The sequence below is a fragment of the Vicia villosa genome, linkage group LG4 (assembly GCF_029867415.1).
Source record: "Vicia villosa cultivar HV-30 ecotype Madison, WI linkage group LG4, Vvil1.0, whole genome shotgun sequence".
NCBI lineage: Eukaryota > Viridiplantae > Streptophyta > Magnoliopsida > Fabales > Fabaceae > Vicia > Vicia villosa.
In genome coordinates this window covers 169,392,424-169,420,312 of record NC_081183.1, presented here as the reverse complement: position 1 = coordinate 169,420,312, position 27,889 = coordinate 169,392,424, and the positions used below count along the sequence as shown (strand labels likewise).

The 27,889-nt window shown below is 38.2% G+C and overlaps 1 protein-coding gene across 1 annotated transcript; it reads right to left on the bottom strand.

Annotated features, from left to right (window-relative positions):
- Positions 1–556: 556 nt before the first annotated feature.
- On the bottom strand, positions 557–26,995 carry LOC131600238 (polygalacturonase inhibitor-like). Its single transcript, XM_058872429.1, has 2 exons — positions 26,512–26,995; positions 557–984 (listed from the first exon to the last, which is right to left on the bottom strand). Exons 1-2 carry the CDS (start codon positions 26,993–26,995, stop codon positions 557–559), a joined length of 912 nt encoding a protein of 303 aa, XP_058728412.1.
- Positions 26,996–27,889: the final 894 nt, after the last annotated feature.

Below are 27,889 nucleotides of genomic sequence, written 5' to 3'. Positions count from 1 at the left end.
TGGATTTGAGTCATAACTGGTCCAATGTTAACTAGAAAACATAAAAAGGATCCAACTCAGTTTACAATAATTGATCATACACTGTTGATCTAAACTGATGACAAGCCATAACAAATGCCAAACCAGAAATGAATTTTAAACTATAGGCTGATTTATGCATAAACAAATGTCAAGCTGAAAACGTATGGGATTAAGCCAGAAACACGTCGGCATTTGTTGTTGAGTGCAACAGTTCCTGAATGAAAACATGTTATACATAGGGCTTTGGCCTCTAATTACTTGGTTGCAAGCTTCTTTTAGTGTTTAAATCTGATCTACCATATTTCTGGTTTGACAAACCTAATCACAAGCGTAACTACATAAACTGTAATAACAATTGAATTACACTCTTAACAGAATATGCCCAAAGGCAAGTTAACATGGTTGCCATATCCTCATTTCATTGTTCCATTGATTATTAATAAAACGCATAGAGTTTATTTCCCTTAAAGATGCATCGAGTTTATTTCCCTACAAGATGCATCGAATTACTCCGTTTTACATGAAGTTATTATATTCACTTGCATCTTGGAAGAGGAGAACCACACAAACACTTGTTATGAGAGAAAGAACTCTTACCCAAGGCCTGCAATATGCCACCCCTTGGAATTTCACCATATAGTCTATTGTAACTCACATCCAACCACTCCAAATTCTTCACCCCCTCAGGAAGTTTTCCATAAACGCGATTATGACTCACATCCAAATGCTTTAAGTTCTCAGGAAACTCTAGTCTTCCCATATCAAACGTTAGCATGTTCCACGAAAGGTCTAATGTTTCTGTCTTTTTCGCGAAACCAAAAAACATTGAGGCATCACCTTCAAACCTGTTATGAGACAAGTCAACAACCAAAGAGTTCAACCTTGCCAATGAAGGAGGAATTGAACCTGTTAACTTGTTGTTTTGAAGGTAAATTGCCTCAAAATTAGGCAAATGGGAGAAATAACACTACGCCAAATTTAATTTTTAACAGCACCCCTACTAAAGCGCTTCTGGTAAAAAGCGCTCTTATAGGTTGCACTAAAAACAAAATAAAAAAACACGCTAAAAAAGCGCTCTTAAAGGGGGGGGGGGTATGAGAGCGCTTCTGAAAAGCGCTGTGGTAGGGAGGGTGTATGAGAGCGCTTTTGAAAAGCGCTTTGGTAAGGGGGGGGTATGAGAGCGCTTTTGAAAAGCGCTTTGGTAATGGGGGGTATGAGAGCGCTTTTCAAAGCGCTGCTATAGGGGGGTTTAATGAGAGCGCTTTTTGCTAAAAAGCGCTGGTATAGACCAGGCTATGAGAGCGCTTTTCTGAAGCGCTTTAGTAGCCTTTATTAGTAAAAATTAAAAACAAAAACACGCTTTCACTTTCTCTCTTTCGTTTTCTTTTTATTACTGTTGTCATACCCCAAATTTGTCCTACCCTTTCAATTTTATCTGGCTTAGGCTCATGCATTTCATAGTCTCATGTGCATACCTCCATTAGGGCATTTGCACGGCTTGGCATTCATTCATTAAACAAAACATCTAAAAGTGTGGGATTAAGGGTCATGAAGCAAGCTGGAGTTTCATATGTGTCTTGGCAAAAGAGTACTTATTGCCCCAAAAAGTGTTTGACATTTAATCAAGATTGTGGTATGTACAGTTCTTCTGAAAGGCATTTGATCAGATGACTTATTGCTTGGCCTAAGGAATAATAAAGGAAAAATAAAGGAATAATTGGCCATTTGAACTTGAAAAAAAAAGGGAGAGGATATGTTCAAAAGTATCCAAAGTTATAAGATCATGGAGTCAACATTTACATACAAGATTCAAAATCTATTATGAGCTTCAGGCAAGCATCATTCATTCAAATTCCATACAAAGATCAAACATTTTGAAGAAAGAAATCAAGAAGCTTTTGGATGCACCATTTCATTGTTTGCTCCATAAATCAATACAAATTCCAAATACGTATTACAAGCCATATCCAAAACCAATACATCCATTACACATTACAAAAAGGCCAGAATTGAAAAACTACAACAAAAATGCAACTTTGCAGCAGGAGAAAATCCTAACCAAAATTCTGCATAAAAGTCTATTACAAAAAAAACGCAGCTAAACTGTCTCAAGTCTCTTAACTAATTTTTGAGATATCAAAAACAAAGAACAGCCATGTCACACCTATCCAACCATATACATCAAGCCGACCACCAAGTTCTAACATTTCTAATTAACCTCCAGCTTTCAACCAAACCTAACAAGAGGTTTACAAATAACAAACAATCTTGAAGCCTATTCTTTACTCAAATCTTCAAATCCGACTTGTTGAGCATCATACTGTACCAGCTTTTTCTTAAAGACCATGAGTATGTTCTTTGTCACTACCAATCTGAGTGGTCCACGGGGCAAGTCTTGATTAGCGCTTTTACTCTCCGCCACGTAACTCGCAATGTCGGGCACACGTAAGCAAGTTCTTTGTGCTCCCAGCACTGACCGTATACGCTGTCGTGAAAATTCTGCAGGTTGTAGACATTGATTCATCGCAACAGTTGCTCAACGCCCGCAAGAACTCTGATCTGCATAAACTCTAATTAGAAGCCAAGAAGGGAATTTCAAGGTGGTACATCAAACATTCAAACCATAAAAAACTTCTAACAAAATTTCATCCATCCACATAAATCACATACAAGCAAAATCATACCAATGGAATTTCACTAACCATTCATTTCAGAAAGAAAATGCCTGCTGCAACTTATACCAGTCAGCCCATGTCTTAACCTCCGCCGAGCCTACGCAGCCGAACAAAATCAACATGACACATCAAAAGCCGGTCCCTGTAGGGAACACACATAGAACCAGTTCAGTTCAAATGAGTTCAAATGCAACTCAGAAATCCAGAACAAAGCTCATGTACAATAACTGCAGGTTTAGAGGCACAAAGAGCTCAAACATATCATTATCGTAATTCCGTTAGAAGGCTGTTGCATACATACATGATCCTGGCAGAAGAGAAAAACACATTCAAAGAGACATTAAAAAGAAGAAAAAGGCCAAATGAGATTTAAGTTCAGGTTCAAAATCCAAAATGTGCAAAAAACTCCAATCCAGTATAACTAACAGGCTGTTAACCTTTTCATTCAGCAGATTCAGAAACGCATCCTTCATACATCGATTCGGCATCGCATTCCTTAACCTTCTAGCTAACCAAACTCCATAACAGATTATGACATTACCACCTAAACAGTTCACATTAACTTGGCTCAGCATAACAGAATTCCAAACTGACATAACTAACTTGTCACACCTAGTAACTAACTCTCAACAAACTTTAACCAATTTCATAACAAACTTTCCTAACTGCCTATAACAGAATCCATACACACATAACAGAATTTAACTACCAACCTATTCAATTCTAACTACCAAAAAAAAATCAGTTTATTGATCTCCACCCAACATGTAACAAACCTCTAACCACCCATAACTGATTATAACAGAAACTGAATTTCAAGAGAAAAGGGGAAGAAGAATTAACCTGCAGAATCAATTTTCTTCACTTCTCCACGATATCTCTTTCACGGCCATTCAATCTTCAACCGTTCTTCTCCACAAGCCGTTCTTCATCACCCTTCAATCATCTTCACTCTGCAACTCTCTTCACTTTAACTCTCGATTCACCACCATTCATATTCACTCTCCACCATTTCCCTCTCTTCCTGAACCATCTTCTTCACCTTCCATAAACCCTGCAGAAAATCAGAGAAAAGAATCCATCAATTCACCATTCCATCTTCCACTTCAGGGCGCATAACATCACCACTCTTGCGAGTCTCGAACACTCCCTCAATCGGAATTCACCATACGTACACAGAGCAATACCACAATATAGAAGCGAATTCAAGAAGAAAGAATAGAGAAGAAACAGAGCTGAACGCAAGGCCTTAGAGAACTCACCGGACTCATAGTTGAACTAATCATCTTCTCCATGCCGTCGAAGAAGCACCGAATCCGAATTGAACTCAAATAGAGGACGAGATCGAAAGCAAGGAAGAGGTTGAGGGAGACGTTGTTCTCCGGTGGCATCGTTATTTGATCGGAGAAGACGAGTTGATCGTCGGAGATTGTTGAGGACAGCGTCGGCGCCGCTTGAGGTCGATGCAAGAGTAGAGAAGATGAGGGAGAGGTTTTGAGTCGCGTTGTTCACAGAGGTGGCCGGAGGATTGCGTCGGAGACGTCGCTGGAGAAGGAGGATGCGCCGCCGCGTTCTGAGAGAGGGAAAGAGTTTCTTCGTGAAGGATCCCAAAGGTCACAATTCAATTACCCTAATTCCTCTTTCCATTTTTTATTTTAATTTCATTAGCATTGCATTAACACATTAATCTGACATAAGGTTAGTATTAATTAGTGGGTTAATTAAGTCATAAAATCTTAATTGGATGTTAATCAGAATGTTAGTGCAAAATATAATTGAATCAAAACCCTTAGAAATTGATGGATCATGTGAACCCTAGGGCCTGTACACGATATACTCTCCACACCCCCTGAATCTGGGCCCAAATGCATATCAACTAAGTTTCAGTTCTTTTTGAATTTACTAACACACCCCCTTGTTAGGCAGATTTAGATTTTTACTTCCACTTTATTTTCTTTCTAATTTTCGCTCCATAAATCGGTTTTAGGTGAAATAAAAACCCAATAAAATGTGTTTTAGATAGATATATGTGTGTAAATAATTGTGGTATTTTTTATAGATTTTTAGAAACTAGTTTGCTATTTTAAATAAATCTTTTTCTTAGATATGTTCATATTTTCGCATGTTTAGTGTGTTTTACAAAATAATTCGGTTGAGTGCCTTAGAAGTAGAATTGAATTCCCATTTTTTGTGTGATATCAGTAGGCTCCTATATCTTCATGTGTATAAAAAATGAAAGTGCAATTCTATGTCTTGATTAGATTTTCATTAGGTTTCTTTTACCCGATTGATGTGTTCCTCTAAGTGATTACCCATGTGAATTTGATCTATAATTCGATTTGCATTCATGCAATGATGTTGGTTACTTTTTGTACATATAATTAGGGATGTCTAGAGGTCCTAAAACCTGGAATTGAAAATTTTAGATCATGATTTCCCATTTTACTCGATTTTTCTTTCTCACATGTAAATAACTTGTTTTTGATTGATGATCGCACCGTAACTTGTACAAATGACCCGTAATTTTGTGTGGAACTTCTTGGCATGACTTTGTGGTTGTTTAGGCATCTAGTATAGGCTATTTGCTACTGACTTGTACCATTTGATTGCATGTTTCTAACTTCATTCACAATTTGAAACCGTTTAGCTAGTATTAACCTAGTGTTGTCTAGTTTTGGTTAGAGTTTTGTATTGCTTCATGCTAATTGACTAGTATAGATTAATATAGGATATTAGAACTAGATGATTGAGTTTGCTACTGACTTGAGGCCTAGCTCATTGTGTTCACTTGCTTTTGTTTTGACTAATTGATGTTTGCCCGCTAATTGGTAAGTAACGATGCATGCGATGCTTTGACGACTTCTTGTGGATGTTTTTAGAGTACCGTGATGCTTTTGTATTTGATTTGGGACATTCAATCCCATATTTTGCTACTGACTTGTAGCTTCTTTCTCTTGTTTCCATGCTTAGCCTCTCATTTCTTACTTTGATTTTGATTACATCTTGCTATTGCTTGCCATGTTCCCTTAGACCCTTCCTTCTTTGTTAAGAGGAATTGAGATAGGATAGTTATCCTTGACCTTAGGGCCATTCGTAGATTAGAATAACATAGATTAGAATGTTAGATCTAGTTCCCTATTGCATTCTTTTTCTTTTCAACTCTTTAAAACATTAATAAACGGAAGATGCGAATCACATTAAGCAAGTGATAGAGAAATGAGTGGGATTCATTCCCTAATCTATTTCTCAATCACTTAGTGACATAGAAGCGAGTGGGATTCATTCCCTAATCTGTTTCTCGGTCACTACTTAATGGGAGAGAAACGAGTGGGATTCATTCCCTAATCTGTTTCTCAAACATTAACTAATGGGAGAGAAATGAGTGAGATTCATTCTCTAATCTGTTTCTCAAACATTATATAATGGGATGGAAGTGAGTGGGATTCATTCCCTAATCTGCTTCTCGATCATTATACATTTTATGTGATTCGAATCGTGAAGTAAACTCCCTTAAAAAACACAACCAAAAACACTTTAAAACATCTAACAATGGTTCAGACTAAAGCAAAGTAGAGAAAGTGGTGAGTGGCCCGGTATTGGGAACTGTTCACCACTCATCTATCCTAAAAGACACAAACCAATCATTTCTTTTTCTTTTGCCTCGTTGGCACCTAAGGGCAATGTCATTTCCGTTCGTACGCATCGTAGGTCTTCCCTTATGCAAGAACGTGAACGTTGACTCCGCCCAATTAAAAAACACAAACAAACAGAAAATCTTTAGCCGAGCTACGGTAACTCTGATTCCTGAAAAGGATACGTAGGCAGCGGGGTAGGGCCCGTGCGAGTACAATTCTTTATTTTCCCTACATTCTGCATTCATTTCGCATTTAGGTATAGACATAGTACACACCCTTTAGATAGAAACAAACATAGGTGGATACCATCGAGTACGATGGGCGTGAGGGGTGCTAACACCTTCCCCTTGCGTAACCGACTCCCGTGCCCTATTCTCTGGTCGAAAGACCTTGTTCTTATTCTGAGTTAGGTTTCTGATATCCCTTTCCCGCGATGGGATAAATATATTGGTGGCGACTCTGATTCCATTTTTCGCGGTAGCGACAACTGTTTCTCACTTTCTCTGCAACCGAAAAACCCTCCCTCCGTCGCCAGCCACAGCCACCACCGTTCGTCCCTCCGTCGCCAGCCACCACCGTTCGTCCCTCCGTCGCCAGCCACCACGTTCGTCCCTCCGTCGCCAGCCACCACCGTCGTTCTCTCCTCCGTCTGACTGTGCAAGGTAATATGATTTATGGGTTTAGTTTTAAGGGTTTCAACTAAGGGTTGCATTGCAATTTGAGAATGAAGCATATTACATGTTTGATTAAATGTCTTTAGAGTGTTATATATTTTGAAGTTTTGTTAAGTTTTTATTGTTCTCTCTTAAATCTTTGTGTCTTAAAGATTCATCATGTATTAGAATATTCTAAACATAGTTAGACACTTAACCGGTTTAATTTGGTTGATGTAAAAGGGAATTGAAGATTCAGTTCCGGTTTTGATTTTGATTTTGAGTTTAGTTTAATTTAAATAGCTATGGCAATTGAAGATTCAGTTCCGGTTTTAACAAATTCTGATTCTGTTGAGCAGGAAAAAGTGCTTCCTTTAACTGATAGTATGATGGAAAGGGGTTTAGGGATATTTGGTTGGTTAGAATTTGTGCAGTGCATTCTTGTTTCATTTGCAATGTTCTTTGAAGTTCTATTAAGGTTCTCTCATCCTGTGTGATCTTTATTAAGTTTAGAGATTGTTTAAATCAGCCCCTGTACTGTGTGTTCTTTATTAAGTTTAGAGGTTTGAATCTTGGGACCGGATCGATTGCACTTTAGGATTTTTAGCACCGGTTAACTACGTGTTCAGGTTTTTCTTTAATAGTTGGACTGTGAATTCTGTTTCTGCTGATGTTTTGGATTTCTATAAAAAGGATTTCTTTCAAATGGTGCAATATATAGTAATTTTTCCTCTTTTTTTCGCCACCTGTAAGCTATATGATTATGGTATTTGTATTTTACCTTGCCCATATCTTCGTTATTATCAAGGTTATGTTAAATTAAGAAATAGTTTGGTGATAAGAATTTTGCATTATCATTATTATTTTACTATGCAACTATGCTTAATTTTATGTTTCAAAAGGAGAAAACTAGTAACACGAACTTCAGAATTTCATGTAAAAGGAATGTAAATGACCTTAACTGTCAAAAGGCAAACAAGGAAGTATTATTTGTAGCATATTTATGTCTTGGACTTTATGATTTTAATCATATTATTATTCTACTGGAGGTCTATTGATTTGTTTTGGTATATTTTTATTTAATTTTACAGTTACTTTGAAGAATCCGATTTCATTCACGAAGCTGAAGCCACCGTCTTCTTCCTGCACTCCCCTCGCCGTTTCAAACGCCGCCGTCTTCTTTCACGGTACCTGCCTTATTTTTATCACATTGTTTTGTAGTTTATCAAATATAATTTAAGTAGAAGCTTTTGGGTGGAACAATTTGAACTTATTACCTCTTGTCAAGCTCCGATACAATGACAGTGCTATGCATTGTCAATAAGATATTCAATTAAATGCTTAAATTAAATTGTTCAGTGGAACTCCTTGTTGGTTAATATCTCTAACATGCTGTTCAGATTGGTTCAGTGATGTTGAGTTTTCTTATTTCTTGGTTTACTGGTTATATTATCCTTTTTCTTATTTCTAGAGTTTTGTATTGTAGAAGTAGGTTAATTATAAAATGGTTATCCTTGACCTTAGGGCCATTCGTAGATTAGAATAACATAGATTAGAATGTTAGATCTAGTTCCCTATTGCATTCTTTTTCTTTTCAACTCTTTAAAACATTAATAAACGGAAGATGCGAATCACATTAAGCAAGTGATAGAGAAATGAGTGGGATTCATTCCCTAATCTATTTCTCAATCACTTAGTGACATAGAAGCGAGTGGGATTCATTCCCTAATCTGTTTCTCGGTCACTACTTAATGGGAGAGAAACGAGTGGGATTCATTCCCTAATCTGTTTCTCAAACATTAACTAATGGGAGAGAAATGAGTGAGATTCATTCTCTAATCTGTTTCTCAAACATTATATAATGGGATGGAAGTGAGTGGGATTCATTCCCTAATCTGCTTCTCGATCATTATACATTTTATGTGATTCGAATCGTGAAGTAAACTCCCTTAAAAAACACAACCAAAAACACTTTAAAACATATAACAATGGTTCAGACTAAAGCAAAGTAGAGAAAGTGGTGAGTGGCCCGGTATTGGGAACTGTTCACCACTCATCTATCCTAAAAGACACAAACCAATCATTTCTTTTTCTTTTGCCTCGTTGGCACCTAAGGGCAATGTCATTTCCGTTCGTACGCATCGTAGGTCTTCCCTTATGCAAGAACGTGAACGTTGACTCCGCCCAATTAAAAAACACAAACAAACAGAAAATCTTTAGCCGAGCTACGGTAACTCTGATTCCTGAAAAGGATACGTAGGCAGCGGGGTAGGGCCCGTGCGAGTACAATTCTTTATTTTCCCTACATTCTGCATTCATTTCGCATTTAGGTATAGACATAGTACACACCCTTTAGATAGAAACAAACATAGGTGGATACCATCGAGTACGATGGGCGTGAGGGGTGCTAACACCTTCCCCTTGCGTAACCGACTCCCGTGCCCTATTCTCTGGTCGAAAGACCTTGTTCTTATTCTGAGTTAGGTTTCTGATATCCCTTTCCCGCGATGGGATAAATATATTGGTGGCGACTCTGATTCCATTTTTCGCGGTAGCGACAGCTGGCGAGTCTGCTGGGGATGTTGCTAGACCTGTTGCTGGTCCATCCTTAGTGAGTCGATCCTAGCCTATCCGTTTGTTTGTTTATTTACTGGGTGTGCTATGTTTTGTCTATACGTGCATTTATTTATTTTATGTATTTGTTTTATGTTTCGCATGTCCTGTTTATTTTCTGCTTGCATATCATGTTTATTTCTGCTTGCACATCATGCATATGGATTATATTTTGTGTTCCTTGGGGTCTTCTGTTCTGTTTTGCAGGTTGGGTGGGATGTTCTATGAGGTAAAAGGCCCAATACCCAGGCCAGAGTGACACATAGGATACCTAGGATAGAGTGGATAGTCATGACGCCAACAGAATGTCAGGTTCTGTTGATTGCGATCATGAGACCCACGACCAGTCGAGGTTCAAATGAAATACCATTGTTGGCATGTATTTGCGACAATGATGGTGTTTCAGGAGAACTGATAACGCTGGAAGCCATTGACCTACCTTGACCTAGATTCACCTGTGAGTGGGGTGGGATATACATGACAGGTACCGTTGGTGACTATTCTGTTCTGTTGGTGACTATTGGTTTTCCTGGTATCCAAAAAGGCGTCGGACCTTTGATCCTGTGACATTTGACCTGTATCAGTTATTCAGAAGTTTGTAGGGTGGTTACTAAGATTATATGGACCTTGATCCCATGCCTTTGCATTGCATAACATCATTGTTGTATCCACTCCATTTATGAAAGATCCTAAAGTCTATTTCAAAAAAAAAAGAGAGAGAAAAGAAAAGGAAATAGAAAAGCAAAAAAAGAAAGAAAAGATATTCTATACAAAAAAAAGGAAGCTTTAATTCCAAAAAAAGAAGAATGAAAGTGTGTGAAAAGACTTTAGGATCTCTCATAAATGAAACATTGCATTCATATTATCATGCATCTCATAGTTCTATCAGAAGCTTATTGGGGTCCTCTTTCAATCCAGATTTCTGCTTCATCAACGAAACTGACTTCCCTACATCTGTATCATACAAGGATTAATCAGAAGAGAATCATGGACCGTCTTGAACAAAATCAGGTTGAACTCCGTAAGGACATGGATACTATGGGGGAAAGGATGACCCAACTCTTGGAGACTCTCCATGTTGTTATTCAGGGGCAAGAGGAGCTAAGACAAAGTGTTGCTAAGTTGGCTAATGGTACTCCGACCACTGTTGCTAATGGGGGGTCAAAACCTGTGCTCGTGGAAATTCCTAATAAGGAGGATTCACATCATGAGAACGATTCTGAATTTGAAGCTTTCAAGTTCCCAATCGAGGAAAATGAGAGAAAATTCCATCTCCTGGAAGAAAGATTGAAAGCTTTAGAAGGTCGAAGCTCCTCCGGTTTAAATGCTATTGATTTGTGCCTAGTGCCTGATATCAAGATTCCTGCTAAGTTCAAAGTCCCTAGTTTTGAGAAATACAAGGGTACCACCTGTCCGATGAGTCACATCAAGGCATTTTGCAACAAGATGGCACCGTATGCAGAAAATGATAAGCTTCTAATGCACTTCTTTCAAGATAGCCTTAGTGGGGCATCCCTTGAATGGTATACACGACTTGAACGAACTCATGTCCGCACATGGGATGAATTAGCAGAGGCTTTTCTCAAGCATTACAAGTACAACAGTGACATGGCTCCTACTAGACTACAACTCCAAAGTTTAACTCAGAAGGTTGATGAGTCTTTTAAAGAGTATGCACAAAGGTGGAGAGAATTAGCTTCCAGAGTCCAACCTCCTCTTCTGGAACGTGAGCTTGTGGACATGTTCATGAATACTTTGAAATATCCTTATCTGAACATGATGGTTGGATGTGCTTCCTCCGAATTCTCAAGTTTGGTTGTCGTAGGAGAACGAATTGAAAACGCCTTAAAGATGGGTAAAATCCAAGATATGGCCAATGCTTCTGAATTCACTGAAGAAGAGAAAAGTGAAACAAATGCAGTTTCAGAGAATGGAGAAGAGGAACTCCCTGCTTATCCTCAGGTTCATGTTCCTAACTATCACCAGAATTACCAACAACAAGGTCCACGAAGGCCGAGGAGACCACCAAGGAAGATTGACCCGATTCCTATGACTTACAGCCAACTGCTCTCCCATTTACTCAATGAATCTTTGGTCGAACTAAGGGAGGCTAAGCCCCCTCCAACACCGATTCCTCAAGGATATGACTTAAATGCAAAGTGTGAGTACCATTCTGGGACATCTGGACATTCAACTGAGGATTGTAATATTTTGAAACACAAAGTCCAAGATCTCATTGACTCCAAAGCGATATCATTCACTCCAAACGGTCTTCACATAAATTGAAAGGTTCATGGGGCTCCCGCACGAGGGATAAGCAAGACGTACTCTTATCTTGAGCAGTGCATAACTCGCATTGCTCGAATCCCTGAAGTAAGACAAAAATTACAACTCTTGGGTGACTTTGATGAAGTTTTTCTTTTGAGGTAATCCGAAGTGTTTGGAAAGAACTGCGAAAAGTATTCAAGATCGACAAGTCCAGACGGAGTCAAGCCTCCTCAACTATGGCAGTCATCAATTCATTTCTGCATTTTCATTTGTAATTTTCCTTGTTTTGTTAATTGTTTCTTCCATGTAAAACCTGTTTGTTTTTAATAAAAATAAAAATACATTGCATATGCTAGTTTCGAATCAATCCATTCGTGTTCGCTCACATATTTATGTCTATCGATATCAAACTCTGGTTTAAGCAAAAAAAATATCAAAAGGAGAATGATGAAAAAATAATACAAATGCAAAATATTTAATTATGTGCTTTTGAATAAAACCCTGCTGAGGATGTACAGGCATTGTTTCAAATCCCCAAACACTGGAGATATAAGGGAGATAGACCCTCGTTAACCCCTTTGAGCCTTGAAGTAGGAGTTTCTTTTCTATACAAAAAACCTCACATTTAACCCAGGGGCAGGGTAGCATTCAATTAATCTGATCGAGCATTCAAAATTCATCAGGAGTGTGCATCCAAGGATACAACAATGGTTATCTTTCAAAAGGTTGAGAAAAATCAATATCACAATGGTAATCCCTCATCAATCAAAGAATGAGGCAGTCACTCATTTCCAACAAATTCAGAGATTTAGGATCACTCGACTTGTTCAACAATAACAAAAAGAAAAGATTGAAAAAAAAAAAAAGAGCCCGCTAAGTCAACAACTTGAAAACAAGTGACTTAGGCAAAATTAGGGCATCCCGCTGGACTCCAAAATAAAATTCAAAAAGAATTTATCCAGGCAAAAGTTAGGGAAATAAAAAAAGAAAGGCAAAGCAAAAGCAAAAAACGAGGATTACAACATAAAGATCCTCATCAAAGGAACGAAGTCGTGTGATCAGACACCAAAAACAAAAGGTAAATGGCTGCCATGTCAAAGAACTTCATTGATTCCTCAATAATCTCAAACTCCTCTTGAAGGATGGACGCTCGTATCAGGTTAAATCGAACTTAGGACTGGAGAACATCACGAAGAAGGGGTGGGTTAGGTTAGACTTTGAGCCTTAAATCCTTTCTTTTTAAAACCGTGAACCAGGCCACGTTACAACCCTTAAAAGACCTAATTGAAGCAGGGTTTATTTCAAAAGCAAGTTATGTAAAACTGACTCCTAGATGTGTGCTTACCATTCATGTTGGTATTGATATGACAAATAATTCAAACACTGAATGTCACAACTTTATTTCAATAAATTTGATCTCGAAGCTAGCATAAGCATTGCATTTGGATTATCATCTTCAAAACAAATATCTTTTACTTGTGAATAAACATTTGGCATCAAGGAAGATCAAACAATGAACAACTGCAGAAAAAGTTGATCGATTCCATGAGCCATTCACTTCAGAGGCTGATTACTCCAAGGGGCGAGTTGTGTGAAAACTCTGTCAACTGAGGCATCCGTTCAAGCTTCCATCAATCTGGGGCAATCAAGTCGAGGAACCTCTCTTGAGTTCGACCAATCTGGGGCAGTTACGTCGAGATTCGACAAATCTCTCCGAGGATCCTTTGAGGAGAATTCCTCCATAAGTCACGAAGCTTGAGGCACAATCTTCTGAGTTTTATTGTCCTCTCCCTAATCATAGGAGTTTATTTCTCCTGGAACTTTGGCCTCTCCCCAAGCACATGAGTTTATTTCTCATGGGAGTTGTTCCACTTCCTCAACCTGATCACCTTATCTGAATTTCTCATCCTCAACATGGTGAAAAAAGGGAATCTCCTCAAACTCACCATCCCCAAGCAATTCAAGATGTAGGGAAAGTCAGATGAAGTCACTTCCTCCCCAACGAAACTACATTCCAACCCTCGGTGCAGTTGCTAAAGATCTTTGGTACTGCATGGTTTCCAACACCAACTCATAATGACATCTCAAGCAACGGACCCCAATGATCATGCTTCTCTATCTCACTAACGCCTTTATTTGGCACTTTTGCATATAGAATCCATTGCATACAGCATTGCATCCTCAAAGCGTAGCATATCCATTAAAATGGAGCATTACGCCATAGAAAAATTCAAACACGCATACAAAGCATAAGCCAGATAATACAAATCAACACTCAATCAAGACGATGATACATCCCCACAGAAAAAGTTGTCCTTACAAACTCGGATTGACATCTGCTACTACATCACAAATCTCCTCAAACCATGGTGCCAATACCTGGTATTCTCAATCCCCAAAAGAAATCTTATCTTCTCTCTCCTGTCTTTCTTCGTCAGAATCGTTGTCTCCGAGGTTATTTCCCGTGTGCTGCGTGAAGATTAGAGTGTGAGTGAGGGTGGGCATTCAACCCACCTCATTTTTCAATCATTTGAATAACCATACTTGGTGTGTGGCAATTCGAACGATTGCCGCTCTTGATGAGTTACACCCCGCCTTTGGCCTGAGGGATTAATGTAATTCTTATGCTTCGCCAGCATCAACATCTTCGTGATTATGTCTTTTGATCGAGTCTAGTCGTGACTAGTCTCCGTGATCTCTTCCCTCGTACGGGAAAACTTTTAGATCCAACCCCCGTGTTGTGTATTCTTTGCCTTCCGTCCTGGCAAACCATTTCAAAACTAATTTCCAACCTCAGTGTTGATATTCATTCTTTCTTCCTTTGACCTCAGTGTCGATACCTTTCTTTTCCAACCTCAGCGTTGATGTCTATCCTTTTCTTGTCCAACCTCAGTGTTGATGCCTATCACTCCTCCACCGACCTCTGCGTCGATGCCAATCGTCATTCACAACCTCAGTGTTGATGTTTATCTTTCCTCGTCCCAACCTCGGTGTTGACGTCCTCGACCTCAGTGTCGACGCCTTTCCTTTCACAACCTCAGTGTTGATGTCCCCCAACCTCAGTGTTGATATGCTCCAACCTCAGCGTTGACGTCCTCCAACCCCAGTGTTGATGTTTATCCTTTCTTTCAATTCTTATGGATCGTAGGTCCGTTGACCTTATCCTCATCTTTTTCATTCTTATGGATCGTAGGTCCGTTGACCTTATCCTCATCTTTTTCATTCTTGTGGATCGTAGGTCCGTTGACCTTATCCTCATCTTTTTCATTTCTTGTGGATCGTAGGTCCGTTGACCTTATCCTCATCTTTTTCATTTCTTGTGGATCGTAGGTCCGTTGACCTTATCCTCATCTTTTTCATTCTTGTGGATCGTAGGTCCGTTGACCTTATCCTCATCTTTTTCATTTCTTGTGGATCGTAGGTCTGACGACCTTATCCTCGTCTTTTTCAGTTCTTTTGAGTCGTGGATCTGTTGATCTCACCTTGATTTCGAGTCTTTTTATCCTTGTCTTTCAACTTTTGGGTCAGTAGATCTTGTCTCTCCATCAAACCCGCGCTGTCCAATCATAGTTTCATACAACAATCACCTCCTTTGAGAACCTTGTATTGGCACCGTTACCACGTTACAAGCTACCACCATTCAGATCCATTACTCATTGTAAATTCTTCCACCAGAAAAACAAAAATAAATTTCTCTTTCCCCAGCAGATATCGAAACAAAAATAAGATAACACTCACACCATCTTCTCTTTAGGACAAATTTCTGGTACTTTGATATTTAATCTTCTTCTACCTCGAATGCTCGAAAGGCTAGCGCCAATCTCGCCTTCGGGTTTAAGATGATTAAATAGGGGCAGCTGTCATACCCCAAATTTGTCCTACCCTTTCAATTTTATCTGGCTTAGGCTCATGCATTTCATAGTCTCATGTGCATACCTCCATTAGGGCATTTGCACGGCTTGGCATTCATTCATTAAACAAAACATCTAAAAGTGTGGGATTAAGGGTCATGAAGCAAGCTGGAGTTTCATATGTGTCTTGGCAAAAGAGTACTTATTGCCCCAAAAAGTGTTTGACATTTAATCAAGATTGTGGTATGTACAGTTCTTCTGAAAGGCATTTGATCAGATGACTTATTGCTTGGCCTAAGGAATAATAAAGGAAAAATAAAGGAATAATTGGCCATTTGAACTTGAAAAAAAAAGGGAGAGGATATGTTCAAAAGTATCCAAAGTTATAAGATCATGGAGTCAACATTTACATACAAGATTCAAAATCTATTATGAGCTTCAGGCAAGCATCATTCATTCAAATTCCATACAAAGATCAAACATTTTGAAGAAAGAAATCAAGAAGCTTTTGGATGCACCATTTCATTGTTTGCTCCATAAATCAATACAAATTCCAAATACGTATTACAAGCCATATCCAAAACCAATACATCCATTACACATTACAAAAAGGCCAGAATTGAAAAACTACAACAAAAATGCAACTTTGCAGCAGGAGAAAATCCTAACCAAAATTCTGCATAAAAGTCTATTACAAAAAAAACGCAGCTAAACTATCTCAAGTCTCTTAACTAATTTTTGAGATATCAAAAACAAAGAACAGCCATGTCACACCTATCCAACCATATACATCAAGCCGACCACCAAGTTCTAACATTTCTAATTAACCTCCAGCTTTCAACCAAACCTAACAAGAGGTTTACAAATAACAAACAATCTTGAAGCCTATTCTTTACTCAAATCTTCAAATCCGACTTGTTGAGCATCATACTGTACCAGCTTTTTCTTAAAGACCATGAGTATGTTCTTTGTCACTACCAATCTGAGTGGTCCACGGGGCAAGTCTTGATTAGCGCTTTTACTCTCCGCCACGTAACTCGCAATGTCGGGCACACGTAAGCAAGTTCTTTGTGCTCCCAGCACTGACCGTATACGCTGTCGTGAAAATTCCGCAGGTTGTAGACATTGATTCATCGCAACAGTTGCTCAACGCCCGCAAGAACTCTGATCTGCATAAACTCTAATTAGAAGCCAGGAAGGGAATTTCAAGGTGGTACATCAAACATTCAAACCATAAAAAACTTCTAACAAAATTTCATCCATCCACATAAATCACATACAAGCAAAATCATACCAATGGAATTTCACTAACCATTCATTTCAGAAAGAAAATGCCTGCTGCAACTTATACCAGTCAGCCCATGTCTTAACCTCCGTCGAGCCTACGCAGCCGAACAAAATCAACATGACACATCAAAAGCCGGTCCCTGTAGGGAACACACATAGAACCAGTTCAGTTCAAATGAGTTCAAATGCAACTCAGAAATCCAGAACAAAGCTCATGTACAATAACTGCAGGTTTAGAGGCACAAAGAGCTCAAACATATCATTATCGTAATTCCGTTAGAAGGCTGTTGCATACATACATGATCCTGGCAGAAGAGAAAAACACATTCAAAGAGACATTAAAAAGAAGAAAAAGGCCAAATGAGATTTAAGTTCAGGTTCAAAATCCAAAATGTGCAAAAAACTCCAATCCAGTATAACTAACAGGCTGTTAACCTTTTCATTCAGCAGATTCAGAAACGCATCCTTCATACATCGATTCGGCATCGCATTCCTTAACCTTCTAGCTAACCAAACTCCATAACAGATTATGACATTACCACCTAAACAGTTCACATTAACTTGGCTCAGCATAACAGAATTCCAAACTGACATAACTAACTTGTCACACCTAGTAACTAACTCTCAACAAACTTTAACCAATTTCATAACAAACTTTCCTAACTGCCTATAACAGAATCCATACACACATAACAGAATTTAACTACCAACCTATTCAATTCTAACTACCAAAAAAAAATCAGTTTATTGATCTCCACCCAACATGTAACAAACCTCTAACCACCCATAACTGATTATAACAGAAACTGAATTTCAAGAGAAAAGGGGAAGAAGAATTAACCTGCAGAATCAATTTTCTTCACTTCTCCACGATATCTCTTTCACGGCCATTCAATCTTCAACCGTTCTTCTCCACAAGCCGTTCTTCATCACCCTTCAATCATCTTCACTCTGCAACTCTCTTCACTTTAACTCTCGATTCACCACCATTCATATTCACTCTCCACCATTTCCCTCTCTTCCTGAACCATCTTCTTCACCTTCCATAAACCCTGCAGAAAATCAGAGAAAAGAATCCATCAATTCACCATTCCATCTTCCACTTCAGGGCGCATAACATCACCACTCTTGCGAGTCTCGAACACTCCCTCAATCGGAATTCACCATACATACACAGAGCAATACCACAATATAGAAGCGAATTCAAGAAGAAAGAATAGAGAAGAAACAGAGCTGAACGCAAGGCCTTAGAGAACTCACCGGACTCATAGTTGAACTAATCATCTTCTCCAAGCCGTCGAAGAAGCACCAAATCCGAATTGAACTCAAATAGAGGACGAGATCGAAAGCAAGGAAGAGGTTGAGGGAGACGTTGTTCTCCGGTGGCATCGTTATTTGATCGGAGAAGACGAGTTGATCGTCGGAGATTGTTGAGGACAGCGTCGACGCCGCTTGAGGTCGATGCAAGAGTAGAGAAGATGAGGGAGAGGTTTTGAGTCGCGTTGTTCACAGAGGTGGCCGGAGGATTGCGTCGGAGACGTCGCTGGAGAAGGAGGATGCGCCGCCGCGTTCTGAGAGAGGGAAAGAGTTTCTTCGTGAAGGATCCCAAAGGTCACAATTCAATTACCCTAATTCCTCTTTCCATTTTTTATTTTAATTTCATTAGCATTGCATTAACACATTAATCTGACATAAGGTTAGTATTAATTAGTGGGTTAATTAAGTCATAAAATCTTAATTGGATGTTAATCAGAATGTTAGTGCAAAATATAATTGAATCAAAACCCTTAGAAATTGATGGATCATGTGAACCCTAGGGCCTGTACACGATATACTCTCCACACCCCCTGAATCTGGGCCCAAATGCATATCAACTAAGTTTCAGTTCTTTTTGAATTTACTAACACACCCCCTTGTTAGGCAGATTTAGATTTTTACTTCCACTTTATTTTCTTTCTAATTTTCGCTCCATAAATCGGTTTTAGGTGAAATAAAAACCCAATAAAATGTGTTTTAGATAGATATATGTGTGTAAATAATTGTGGTATTTTTTATAGATTTTTAGAAACTAGTTTGCTATTTTAAATAAATCTTTTTCTTAGATATGTTCATATTTTCGCATGTTTAGTGTGTTTTACAAAATAATTCGGTTGAGTGCCTTAGAAGTAGAATTGAATTCCCATTTTTTGTGTGATATCAGTAGGCTCCTATATCTTCATGTGTATAAAAAATGAAAGTGCAATTCTATGTCTTGATTAGATTTTCATTAGGTTTCTTTTACCCGATTGATGTGTTCCTCTAAGTGATTACCCATGTGAATTTGATCTATAATTCGATTTGCATTCATGCAATGATGTTGGTTACTTTTTGTACATATAATTAGGGATGTCTAGAGGTCCTAAAACCTGGAATTGAAAATTTTAGATCATGATTTCCCATTTTACTCGATTTTTCTTTCTCACATGTAAATAACTTGTTTTTGATTGATGATCGCACCGTAACTTGTACAAATGACCCGTAATTTTGTGTGGAACTTCTTGGCATGACTTTGTGGTTGTTTAGGCATCTAGTATAGGCTATTTGCTACTGACTTGTACCATTTGATTGCATGTTTCTAACTTCATTCACAATTTGAAACCGTTTAGCTAGTATTAACCTAGTGTTGTCTAGTTTTGGTTAGAGTTTTGTATTGCTTCATGCTAATTGACTAGTATAGATTAATATAGGATATTAGAACTAGATGATTGAGTTTGCTACTGACTTGAGGCCTAGCTCATTGTGTTCACTTGCTTTTGTTTTGACTAATTGATGTTTGCCCGCTAATTGGTAAGTAACGATGCATGCGATGCTTTGACGACTTCTTGTGGATGTTTTTAGAGTACCGTGATGCTTTTGTATTTGATTTGGGACATTCAATCCCATATTTTGCTACTGACTTGTAGCTTCTTTCTCTTGTTTCCATGCTTAGCCTCTCATTTCTTACTTTGATTTTGATTACATCTTGCTATTGCTTGCCATGTTCCCTTAGACCCTTCCTTCTTTGTTAAGAGGAATTGAGATAGGATAGTTATCCTTGACCTTAGGGCCATTCGTAGATTAGAATAACATAGATTAGAATGTTAGATCTAGTTCCCTATTGCATTCTTTTTCTTTTCAACTCTTTAAAACATTAATAAACGGAAGATGCGAATCACATTAAGCAAGTGATAGAGAAATGAGTGGGATTCATTCCCTAATCTATTTCTCAATCACTTAGTGACATAGAAGCGAGTGGGATTCATTCCCTAATCTGTTTCTCGGTCACTACTTAATGGGAGAGAAACGAGTGGGATTCATTCCCTAATCTGTTTCTCAAACATTAACTAATGGGAGAGAAATGAGTGAGATTCATTCTCTAATCTGTTTCTCAAACATTATATAATGGGATGGAAGTGAGTGGGATTCATTCCCTAATCTGCTTCTCGATCATTATACATTTTATGTGATTCGAATCGTGAAGTAAACTCCCTTAAAAAACACAACCAAAAACACTTTAAAACATCTAACAATGGTTCAGACTAAAGCAAAGTAGAGAAAGTGGTGAGTGGCCCGGTATTGGGAACTGTTCACCACTCATCTATCCTAAAAGACACAAACCAATCATTTCTTTTTCTTTTGCCTCGTTGGCACCTAAGGGCAATGTCATTTCCGTTCGTACGCATCGTAGGTCTTCCCTTATGCAAGAACGTGAACGTTGACTCCGCCCAATTAAAAAACACAAACAAACAGAAAATCTTTAGCCGAGCTACGGTAACTCTGATTCCTGAAAAGGATACGTAGGCAGCGGGGTAGGGCCCGTGCGAGTACAATTCTTTATTTTCCCTACATTCTGCATTCATTTCGCATTTAGGTATAGACATAGTACACACCCTTTAGATAGAAACAAACATAGGTGGATACCATCGAGTACGATGGGCGTGAGGGGTGCTAACACCTTCCCCTTGCGTAACCGACTCCCGTGCCCTATTCTCTGGTCGAAAGACCTTGTTCTTATTCTGAGTTAGGTTTCTGATATCCCTTTCCCGCGATGGGATAAATATATTGGTGGCGACTCTGATTCCATTTTTCGCGGTAGCGACAACTGTTTCTCACTTTCTCTGCAACCGAAAAACCCTCCCTCCGTCGCCAGCCACAGCCACCACCGTTCGTCCCTCCGTCGCCAGCCACCACCGTTCGTCCCTCCGTCGCCAGCCACCACGTTCGTCCCTCCGTCGCCAGCCACCACCGTCGTTCTCTCCTCCGTCTGACTGTGCAAGGTAATATGATTTATGGGTTTAGTTTTAAGGGTTTCAACTAAGGGTTGCATTGCAATTTGAGAATGAAGCATATTACATGTTTGATTAAATGTCTTTAGAGTGTTATATATTTTGAAGTTTTGTTAAGTTTTTATTGTTCTCTCTTAAATCTTTGTGTCTTAAAGATTCATCATGTATTAGAATATTCTAAACATAGTTAGACACTTAACCGGTTTAATTTGGTTGATGTAAAAGGGAATTGAAGATTCAGTTCCGGTTTTGATTTTGATTTTGAGTTTAGTTTAATTTAAATAGCTATGGCAATTGAAGATTCAGTTCCGGTTTTAACAAATTCTGATTCTGTTGAGCAGGAAAAAGTGCTTCCTTTAACTGATAGTATGATGGAAAGGGGTTTAGGGATATTTGGTTGGTTAGAATTTGTGCAGTGCATTCTTGTTTCATTTGCAATGTTCTTTGAAGTTCTATTAAGGTTCTCTCATCCTGTGTGATCTTTATTAAGTTTAGAGATTATTTAAATCAGCCCCTGTACTGTGTGTTCTTTATTAAGTTTAGAGGTTTGAATCTTGGGACCGGATCGATTGCACTTTAGGATTTTTAGCACCGGTTAACTACGTGTTCAGGTTTTTCTTTAATAGTTGGACTGTGAATTCTGTTTCTGCTGATGTTTTGGATTTCTATAAAAAGGATTTCTTTCAAATGGTGCAATATATAGTAATTTTTCCTCTTTTTTTCGCCACCTGTAAGCTATATGATTATGGTATTTGTATTTTACCTTGCCCATATCTTCGTTATTATCAAGGTTATGTTAAATTAAGAAATAGTTTGGTGATAAGAATTTTGCATTATCATTATTATTTTACTATGCAACTATGCTTAATTTTATGTTTCAAAAGGAGAAAACTAGTAACACGAACTTCAGAATTTCATGTAAAAGGAATGTAAATGACCTTAACTGTCAAAAGGCAAACAAGGAAGTATTATTTGTAGCATATTTATGTCTTGGACTTTATGATTTTAATCATATTATTATTCTACTGGAGGTCTATTGATTTGTTTTGGTATATTTTTATTTAATTTTACAGTTACTTTGAAGAATCCGATTTCATTCACGAAGCTGAAGCCACCGTCTTCTTCCTGCACTCCCCTCGCCGTTTCAAACGCCGCCGTCTTCTTTCACGGTACCTGCCTTATTTTTATCACATTGTTTTGTAGTTTATCAAATATAATTTAAGTAGAAGCTTTTGGGTGGAACAATTTGAACTTATTACCTCTTGTCAAGCTCCGATACAATGACAGTGCTATGCATTGTCAATAAGATATTCAATTAAATGCTTAAATTAAATTGTTCAGTGGAACTCCTTGTTGGTTAATATCTCTAACATGCTGTTCAGATTGGTTCAGTGATGTTGAGTTTTCTTATTTCTTGGTTTACTGGTTATATTATCCTTTTTCTTATTTCTAGAGTTTTGTATTGTAGAAGTAGGTTAATTATAAAATGGTCTTGGACTTTATAATTTTAATCATATTATTTAACTGCATCGTGTGTGTGTGTTTAATTTTACAGTTACTTTGAACTCTCTGGTTTCTACTTGTACAACGCCGATTCAAACCTACCCATCTCCCACATCAAGTCTAACTCAGGTTACTATCCCTTTCTTCTTGCTTATAGTTTGTTATTTTCTGCTTATAGTTTATTGTTTATGGTTCTATTTAATATCAATTTAGTGTCTCTCAACCAGTTTTTTGGTTTGTGGACTTATATTACCTTGAAATAAGGTAATGTCTTCTTTAAGAAATCGGGTATTCTGATTAGGTATTCTGATTAGGTATTCTATTATGATGATAGCTATTTATTATCTTGACAGAATTCCTTAGTACCTGATAGAGAAACCAAGAAGCATTTGTTTAGCTTAATTAAGTCATGGATAAGACATGGATGAGATCAAACCGATTGTCGAAAGAGTACGAGAAAGGGGTATGGGAATTCGTTGAGTTTGCGGTTAAGCACTCCGAAGACCCGCTTCGAATGCCGTGTCCTTGCTTGGGTTGCTGTTATGGGGATAAGGTTGACGGGAAACAGTTGGGATCCCATTTACTACGGTTTGGAATTGATAGAAGTTATACATGTTGGACAATGCATGGTGAGAAAAGGAACGGGAATGCTGGGTCGAGTTGTAATAGGAAGTATGCTTCAAACGACGATTGCACAGACACATACGATTGCGATCGAGTCGAAGAGATTGCAGAAGCGCTTGAAGAAGATCTTGCGGATTGTCCCAAAATGTTTGAGAGGTTGGTAAGCGATGCAGAGAAACCGTTGTATGATGGTTGTTCAAAATTCACAAGATTGTCTGCGGTGTTAAAGTTGTACAACTTAAAGGCGGACAATGGATGGTCGGATAAAAGTTTCACAGAGTTATTAGCCCTTATGAAAGATATGCTACCAGAGGATAATGTTCTTCCCAATCGAACGTATGAAGCCAAAAAGATGTTGTCCTCTATTGGCATGAGCTATGATAAGATACATGCATGTCCAAACGATTGCGTTTTGTTTCGAAACGAGTATGCAGCGTTGAATGAGTGTCCTAAATGTGGTGCCCCTCGATATAAGAAAAAGTTGTCTCCTGCTAAAGTCTTATGGTATTTTCCTATAATTCCGAGATTTAGACGCATGTATCGTAGTGAGACCGATTCAAGACACTTGACTTGGCATGCAGATGAAAGAATTATTGATGGAAAGTTGCGACATCCGACAGACTCACCACAATGGATGAAAGTTGATACTGAATATCCTGCATTTGGAAAAGAAGCAAGAAACCTTCGGTTGTCATTGTCTACTGATGGAATGAACCCGCATGGTATTCAAAGTATCTCGCATAGCACATGGCCTGTGATTCTTATGATCTATAACCTACCTCCGTGGCTATGTATGAAGCGTAAGTACATGATGTTATCTATGCTAATTTCTGGGCCTAAACAACCAGGGAATGACATAGATGTATACTTGGCACCCTTAATCGAAGATTTAAAGTTTTTGTGGGAGAACGGTGTGGAGGTTTACGATGGGTATAGGAAGGAAAGTTTCAACTTGAGGGCGATGTTGTTTGGAACAATTAATGATTTTCCAGCATACGGAAATCTATCCGGGTACAGCAATAAAGGTCAAAAGGCGTGTCCCGTTTGTGAAGATGAAACCGATACGACACGATTGGAGCTTTGTCAGAAGAATGTCTTTCTCGGCCATCGTAGATTCTTAAATTCTAATCATCACTACCGTGGGTGGAGAAAAGCGGTTCTTTTGTGCCTCGGTACCGGTCGACGCTCGCAACAATGGTTGATATGTCCGATTTGAAGGACGGTGCGTTACGTGAAATCGTTATGGATGAGAGTGTCTTCGGTATTGAATTCAAGTCATTTATTGAACTTGGTGACTTGGAGGAGATTTTTAAGCATGATCAACTAGGCGTCAATAACATGCACTCATACATCCGGTAATATTCCCTCATCCGATATATTATTTAATTAGTCCCACAATATAATTTATTTACACATTTCAATGAAAATAATCTAATGTTTATTATGTTTTTATTTAAGGTTGTTGTATGACAGAGTGTTGCGCGGGACTCCGTTGTCTAACAGATTCCGTTTCGTGTCTTCCGCCCACTGCAGCGGAATGGCAATTGCTTCGGAACGGGAATCAGTTAGACAGCGATTAATCGATAGATTCATGTCCACCGGCAACACAGAATGTCTGCATCTTTGGGCGTATAATACCCGACCAGTAGGGTTAGTTTCTCATTCTTTGTTCATCTAATTTTTGTTTCTTTTGTGTATAGCCAAATTTTCATATAACCTATTGTTTTTATTTATAGAGCACACTGGTTGCTGCTTGCTATCAACCCTATAAGGGAAGTCGTGTATTATCTGAATTCGGTAAATGGTGAATGGACCAATTATCAGGCCATGAAGGACATCGTTGATTTGTAAGTTGGATCGTTCTAAATATATACTCGTGTATATTTATATATATATTTACTTATTTGTGGGATTGATCTAAACATATGCTTTTATATATTTGTTAATTAGATCAATACAAGTGTTCCGAAGTCAACGGGACGCACAGGTATCCCGAACTAAATCTAGCAACATTACTTGGATCCAAGTGCAGGTAAATTATTTTTCACAATGTTGCTTATAATATATTTATGCTACTTGATAAAACAATGCACAACTATAGAATTGTTCTTGTTTTTCTATGTAGTGTCCGCAACAGCGAAACAGTTACGATTGCGGATACTTTGTATTGAGGTATATAAAAGAAATCCTTCAGGCAAATCAATTAGAGATTCCGCTTACGGTATGAATTTATAACTTAAGATAATTTCATATAACTTATTACATTTAACTAAATGTATCATTCATATTTTTTTTTGTTTTGTAGTACCTTGACGAATTCCGTGCCGCTACATACCCGAAACTTAAGTTGGAAGAAATAAAAGAGGATTTGAGTCATTTTTATATTAAGCACTTTTTCATGTAGGATTTGAGTCGATTTACTTACAATTTTATATAACATTATTGATGTTGTAATATATGATGTATATATATAATTTTGGATATTATTTTGGTATATATATTGTCTTACTGATGGCTGAAATAATATCGTCGAAAATAAATTACAGGTCGAAAATAAATTACAGGTCGAAAATATTACAGGTCGAAAATATTACAGGTCGACTGGGAGGATTAAATTACAGGCTGCACATTAAAAAACCTCACAAACCTACTAAAGCGCTTCTTAGTAAAAGCGCTGCCAAAGATTAATAAAAAAGAATTAAAAAAAAAAAAAACGCAACATACGAAAGCGCTTCTGGAAAAGCGCTCTTATAGGGTGGCCTTTAAGAGCGCTTTTTCCTAAAAAAGCGCTCTTAAAGGCCACCCTATAAGAGCGCTTTTCCAAAAGCGCTTTCGTATGTTGCTTTTTTTTTTTTTAACTCTCACAGGGGGGGCTATAAGAGCGCTTTTCTGGAAAAAGCGCTCTTAAAGGGGGGCCTACGAGAGCGCTTTTTCTGGAAAAAGCGCTCTTAAAGGGGGGGCCTACCAGAGCGCTTTTAGAAGCGCTTTTGTAGGCTACGCCAGCGCTGGCTTTGGCAGCGCTTTAAAGCGCTGTTAAAGGCCAAAAAAAGCGCTTTTAAAAGCCCTGCGCGTTGTAGTGTAAGGAGGAAGTGTCCCAGAGAGGCGATTCTCCGAGAGATCCAAGAAAGTGAGGCTTTTCATTTCGCCAATGAAGTTTGGTATTGGACCTGATATGCCTGTTTTTGCTATTGTGAGAGACTCTAGATGCGTGAGTTTGGTTATGGAGTGAGGGATCGAGCCAGTAAGGTGTGGTAAGTTGTATATAAGTATGTTCTCTAAGTAAGGTAAGCTACCTATAGAAGGTGGAAATGTAGAAGCAAGGTCATCGTTGCTTTCGAAAAGTAGAGAGTAAACACGGTTGTTAGAAGGTGCGCAAATAACACCATACCAACTAGAGTCACAACAATTCGCTTGTGGTTTCCATGAAGAGAGAAGAGTTGGGTTGTTGAGTTCTTTCTTGATTTGGAGAAGGGCTTTTTGGTCTTGTGGATGGCATCCTTCTGAGAGAGATGATGCAAAATGAAAGAGCAATAATATCAGGAGAAACAACTTAGTTGCCATTGTCTTAGTTGGTTTGTGCATGTATTTTGCTTATGAGTTTTGGATGAGAAGTATGTAGGTTTATATTGGTGTATATATATATATATATATATATATATATATATATATATATATATATATAAAAGTTGTCATGCTATAACAGTATTCAAAACAATTAAGCTTAGCTTGTTGCTCCATGTATATGATTATTTGTTAGTTATATTTGAGATGCTCATGGTTTTATTTTCATTTCTTGGATGAGAAAACATTGGACACATTGATGTGTCCTCAACAGCATGTTTTAGTCAAAATAAAGGTGATAAATCAGCTAGCTACATATAAGGTATTAGAAGCCCGGAAAAGCTAGCATATTCTATGAGCTACAAGCTAAGAGCAATTCCTACCTCATGCAAAACAGATGTTTGCTACTAAATTGTAACAACTTTTCTACCATTTTTATATAACTAGTTTTTACACCCATACAACACCCATTGAAAAATTTATTAGAATAATATAATATAAGATTAAATAAATTTTCGGTCCCTCTAAATATTGCAGTTTCATTTTAGTCTCTCCCTGCCTTTAGGCAACGGTTTTAGCTGGTTTTGGCAACGATTTTTTTTTGTAAAAACCGTTGCCTAAAGGCATGGAGGGACTAAAAATAAAAACTGCAATATTTATAGGGACCAAAAACTTATTTAACCCTATAATATATTTTAAATATATATCATCTTTTCAGGGTGTCCGTTCCGTCAAAGAAGTGCAGTCTTGCCTCAAGGAAAAGAACTATGTTTACATCCAGATTCTACCTACCACTACCAGATGTATCAGGGTTTCACCTTGATGTCCATAGTAGCGGCTAGTCGGGGCGAGGTGTTAGCACCAGAAAATTCTACTAAGGAAAAAGAGATTCTG

Bases quoted from the DNA above. Each gene is read 5' to 3' on its own strand.
- LOC131600238 (XM_058872429.1), bottom strand. From the start codon at position 26,995: ATGGCAACTAAGTTGTTTCTCCTGATATTATTGCTCTTTCATTTTGCA. The intron at 985-26,511 runs CTACAACGCGCA...TGGCGTAGTGTT, and splicing joins TGGGACACTTCCTCCTTACA to ATTTCTCCCATTTGCCTAAT.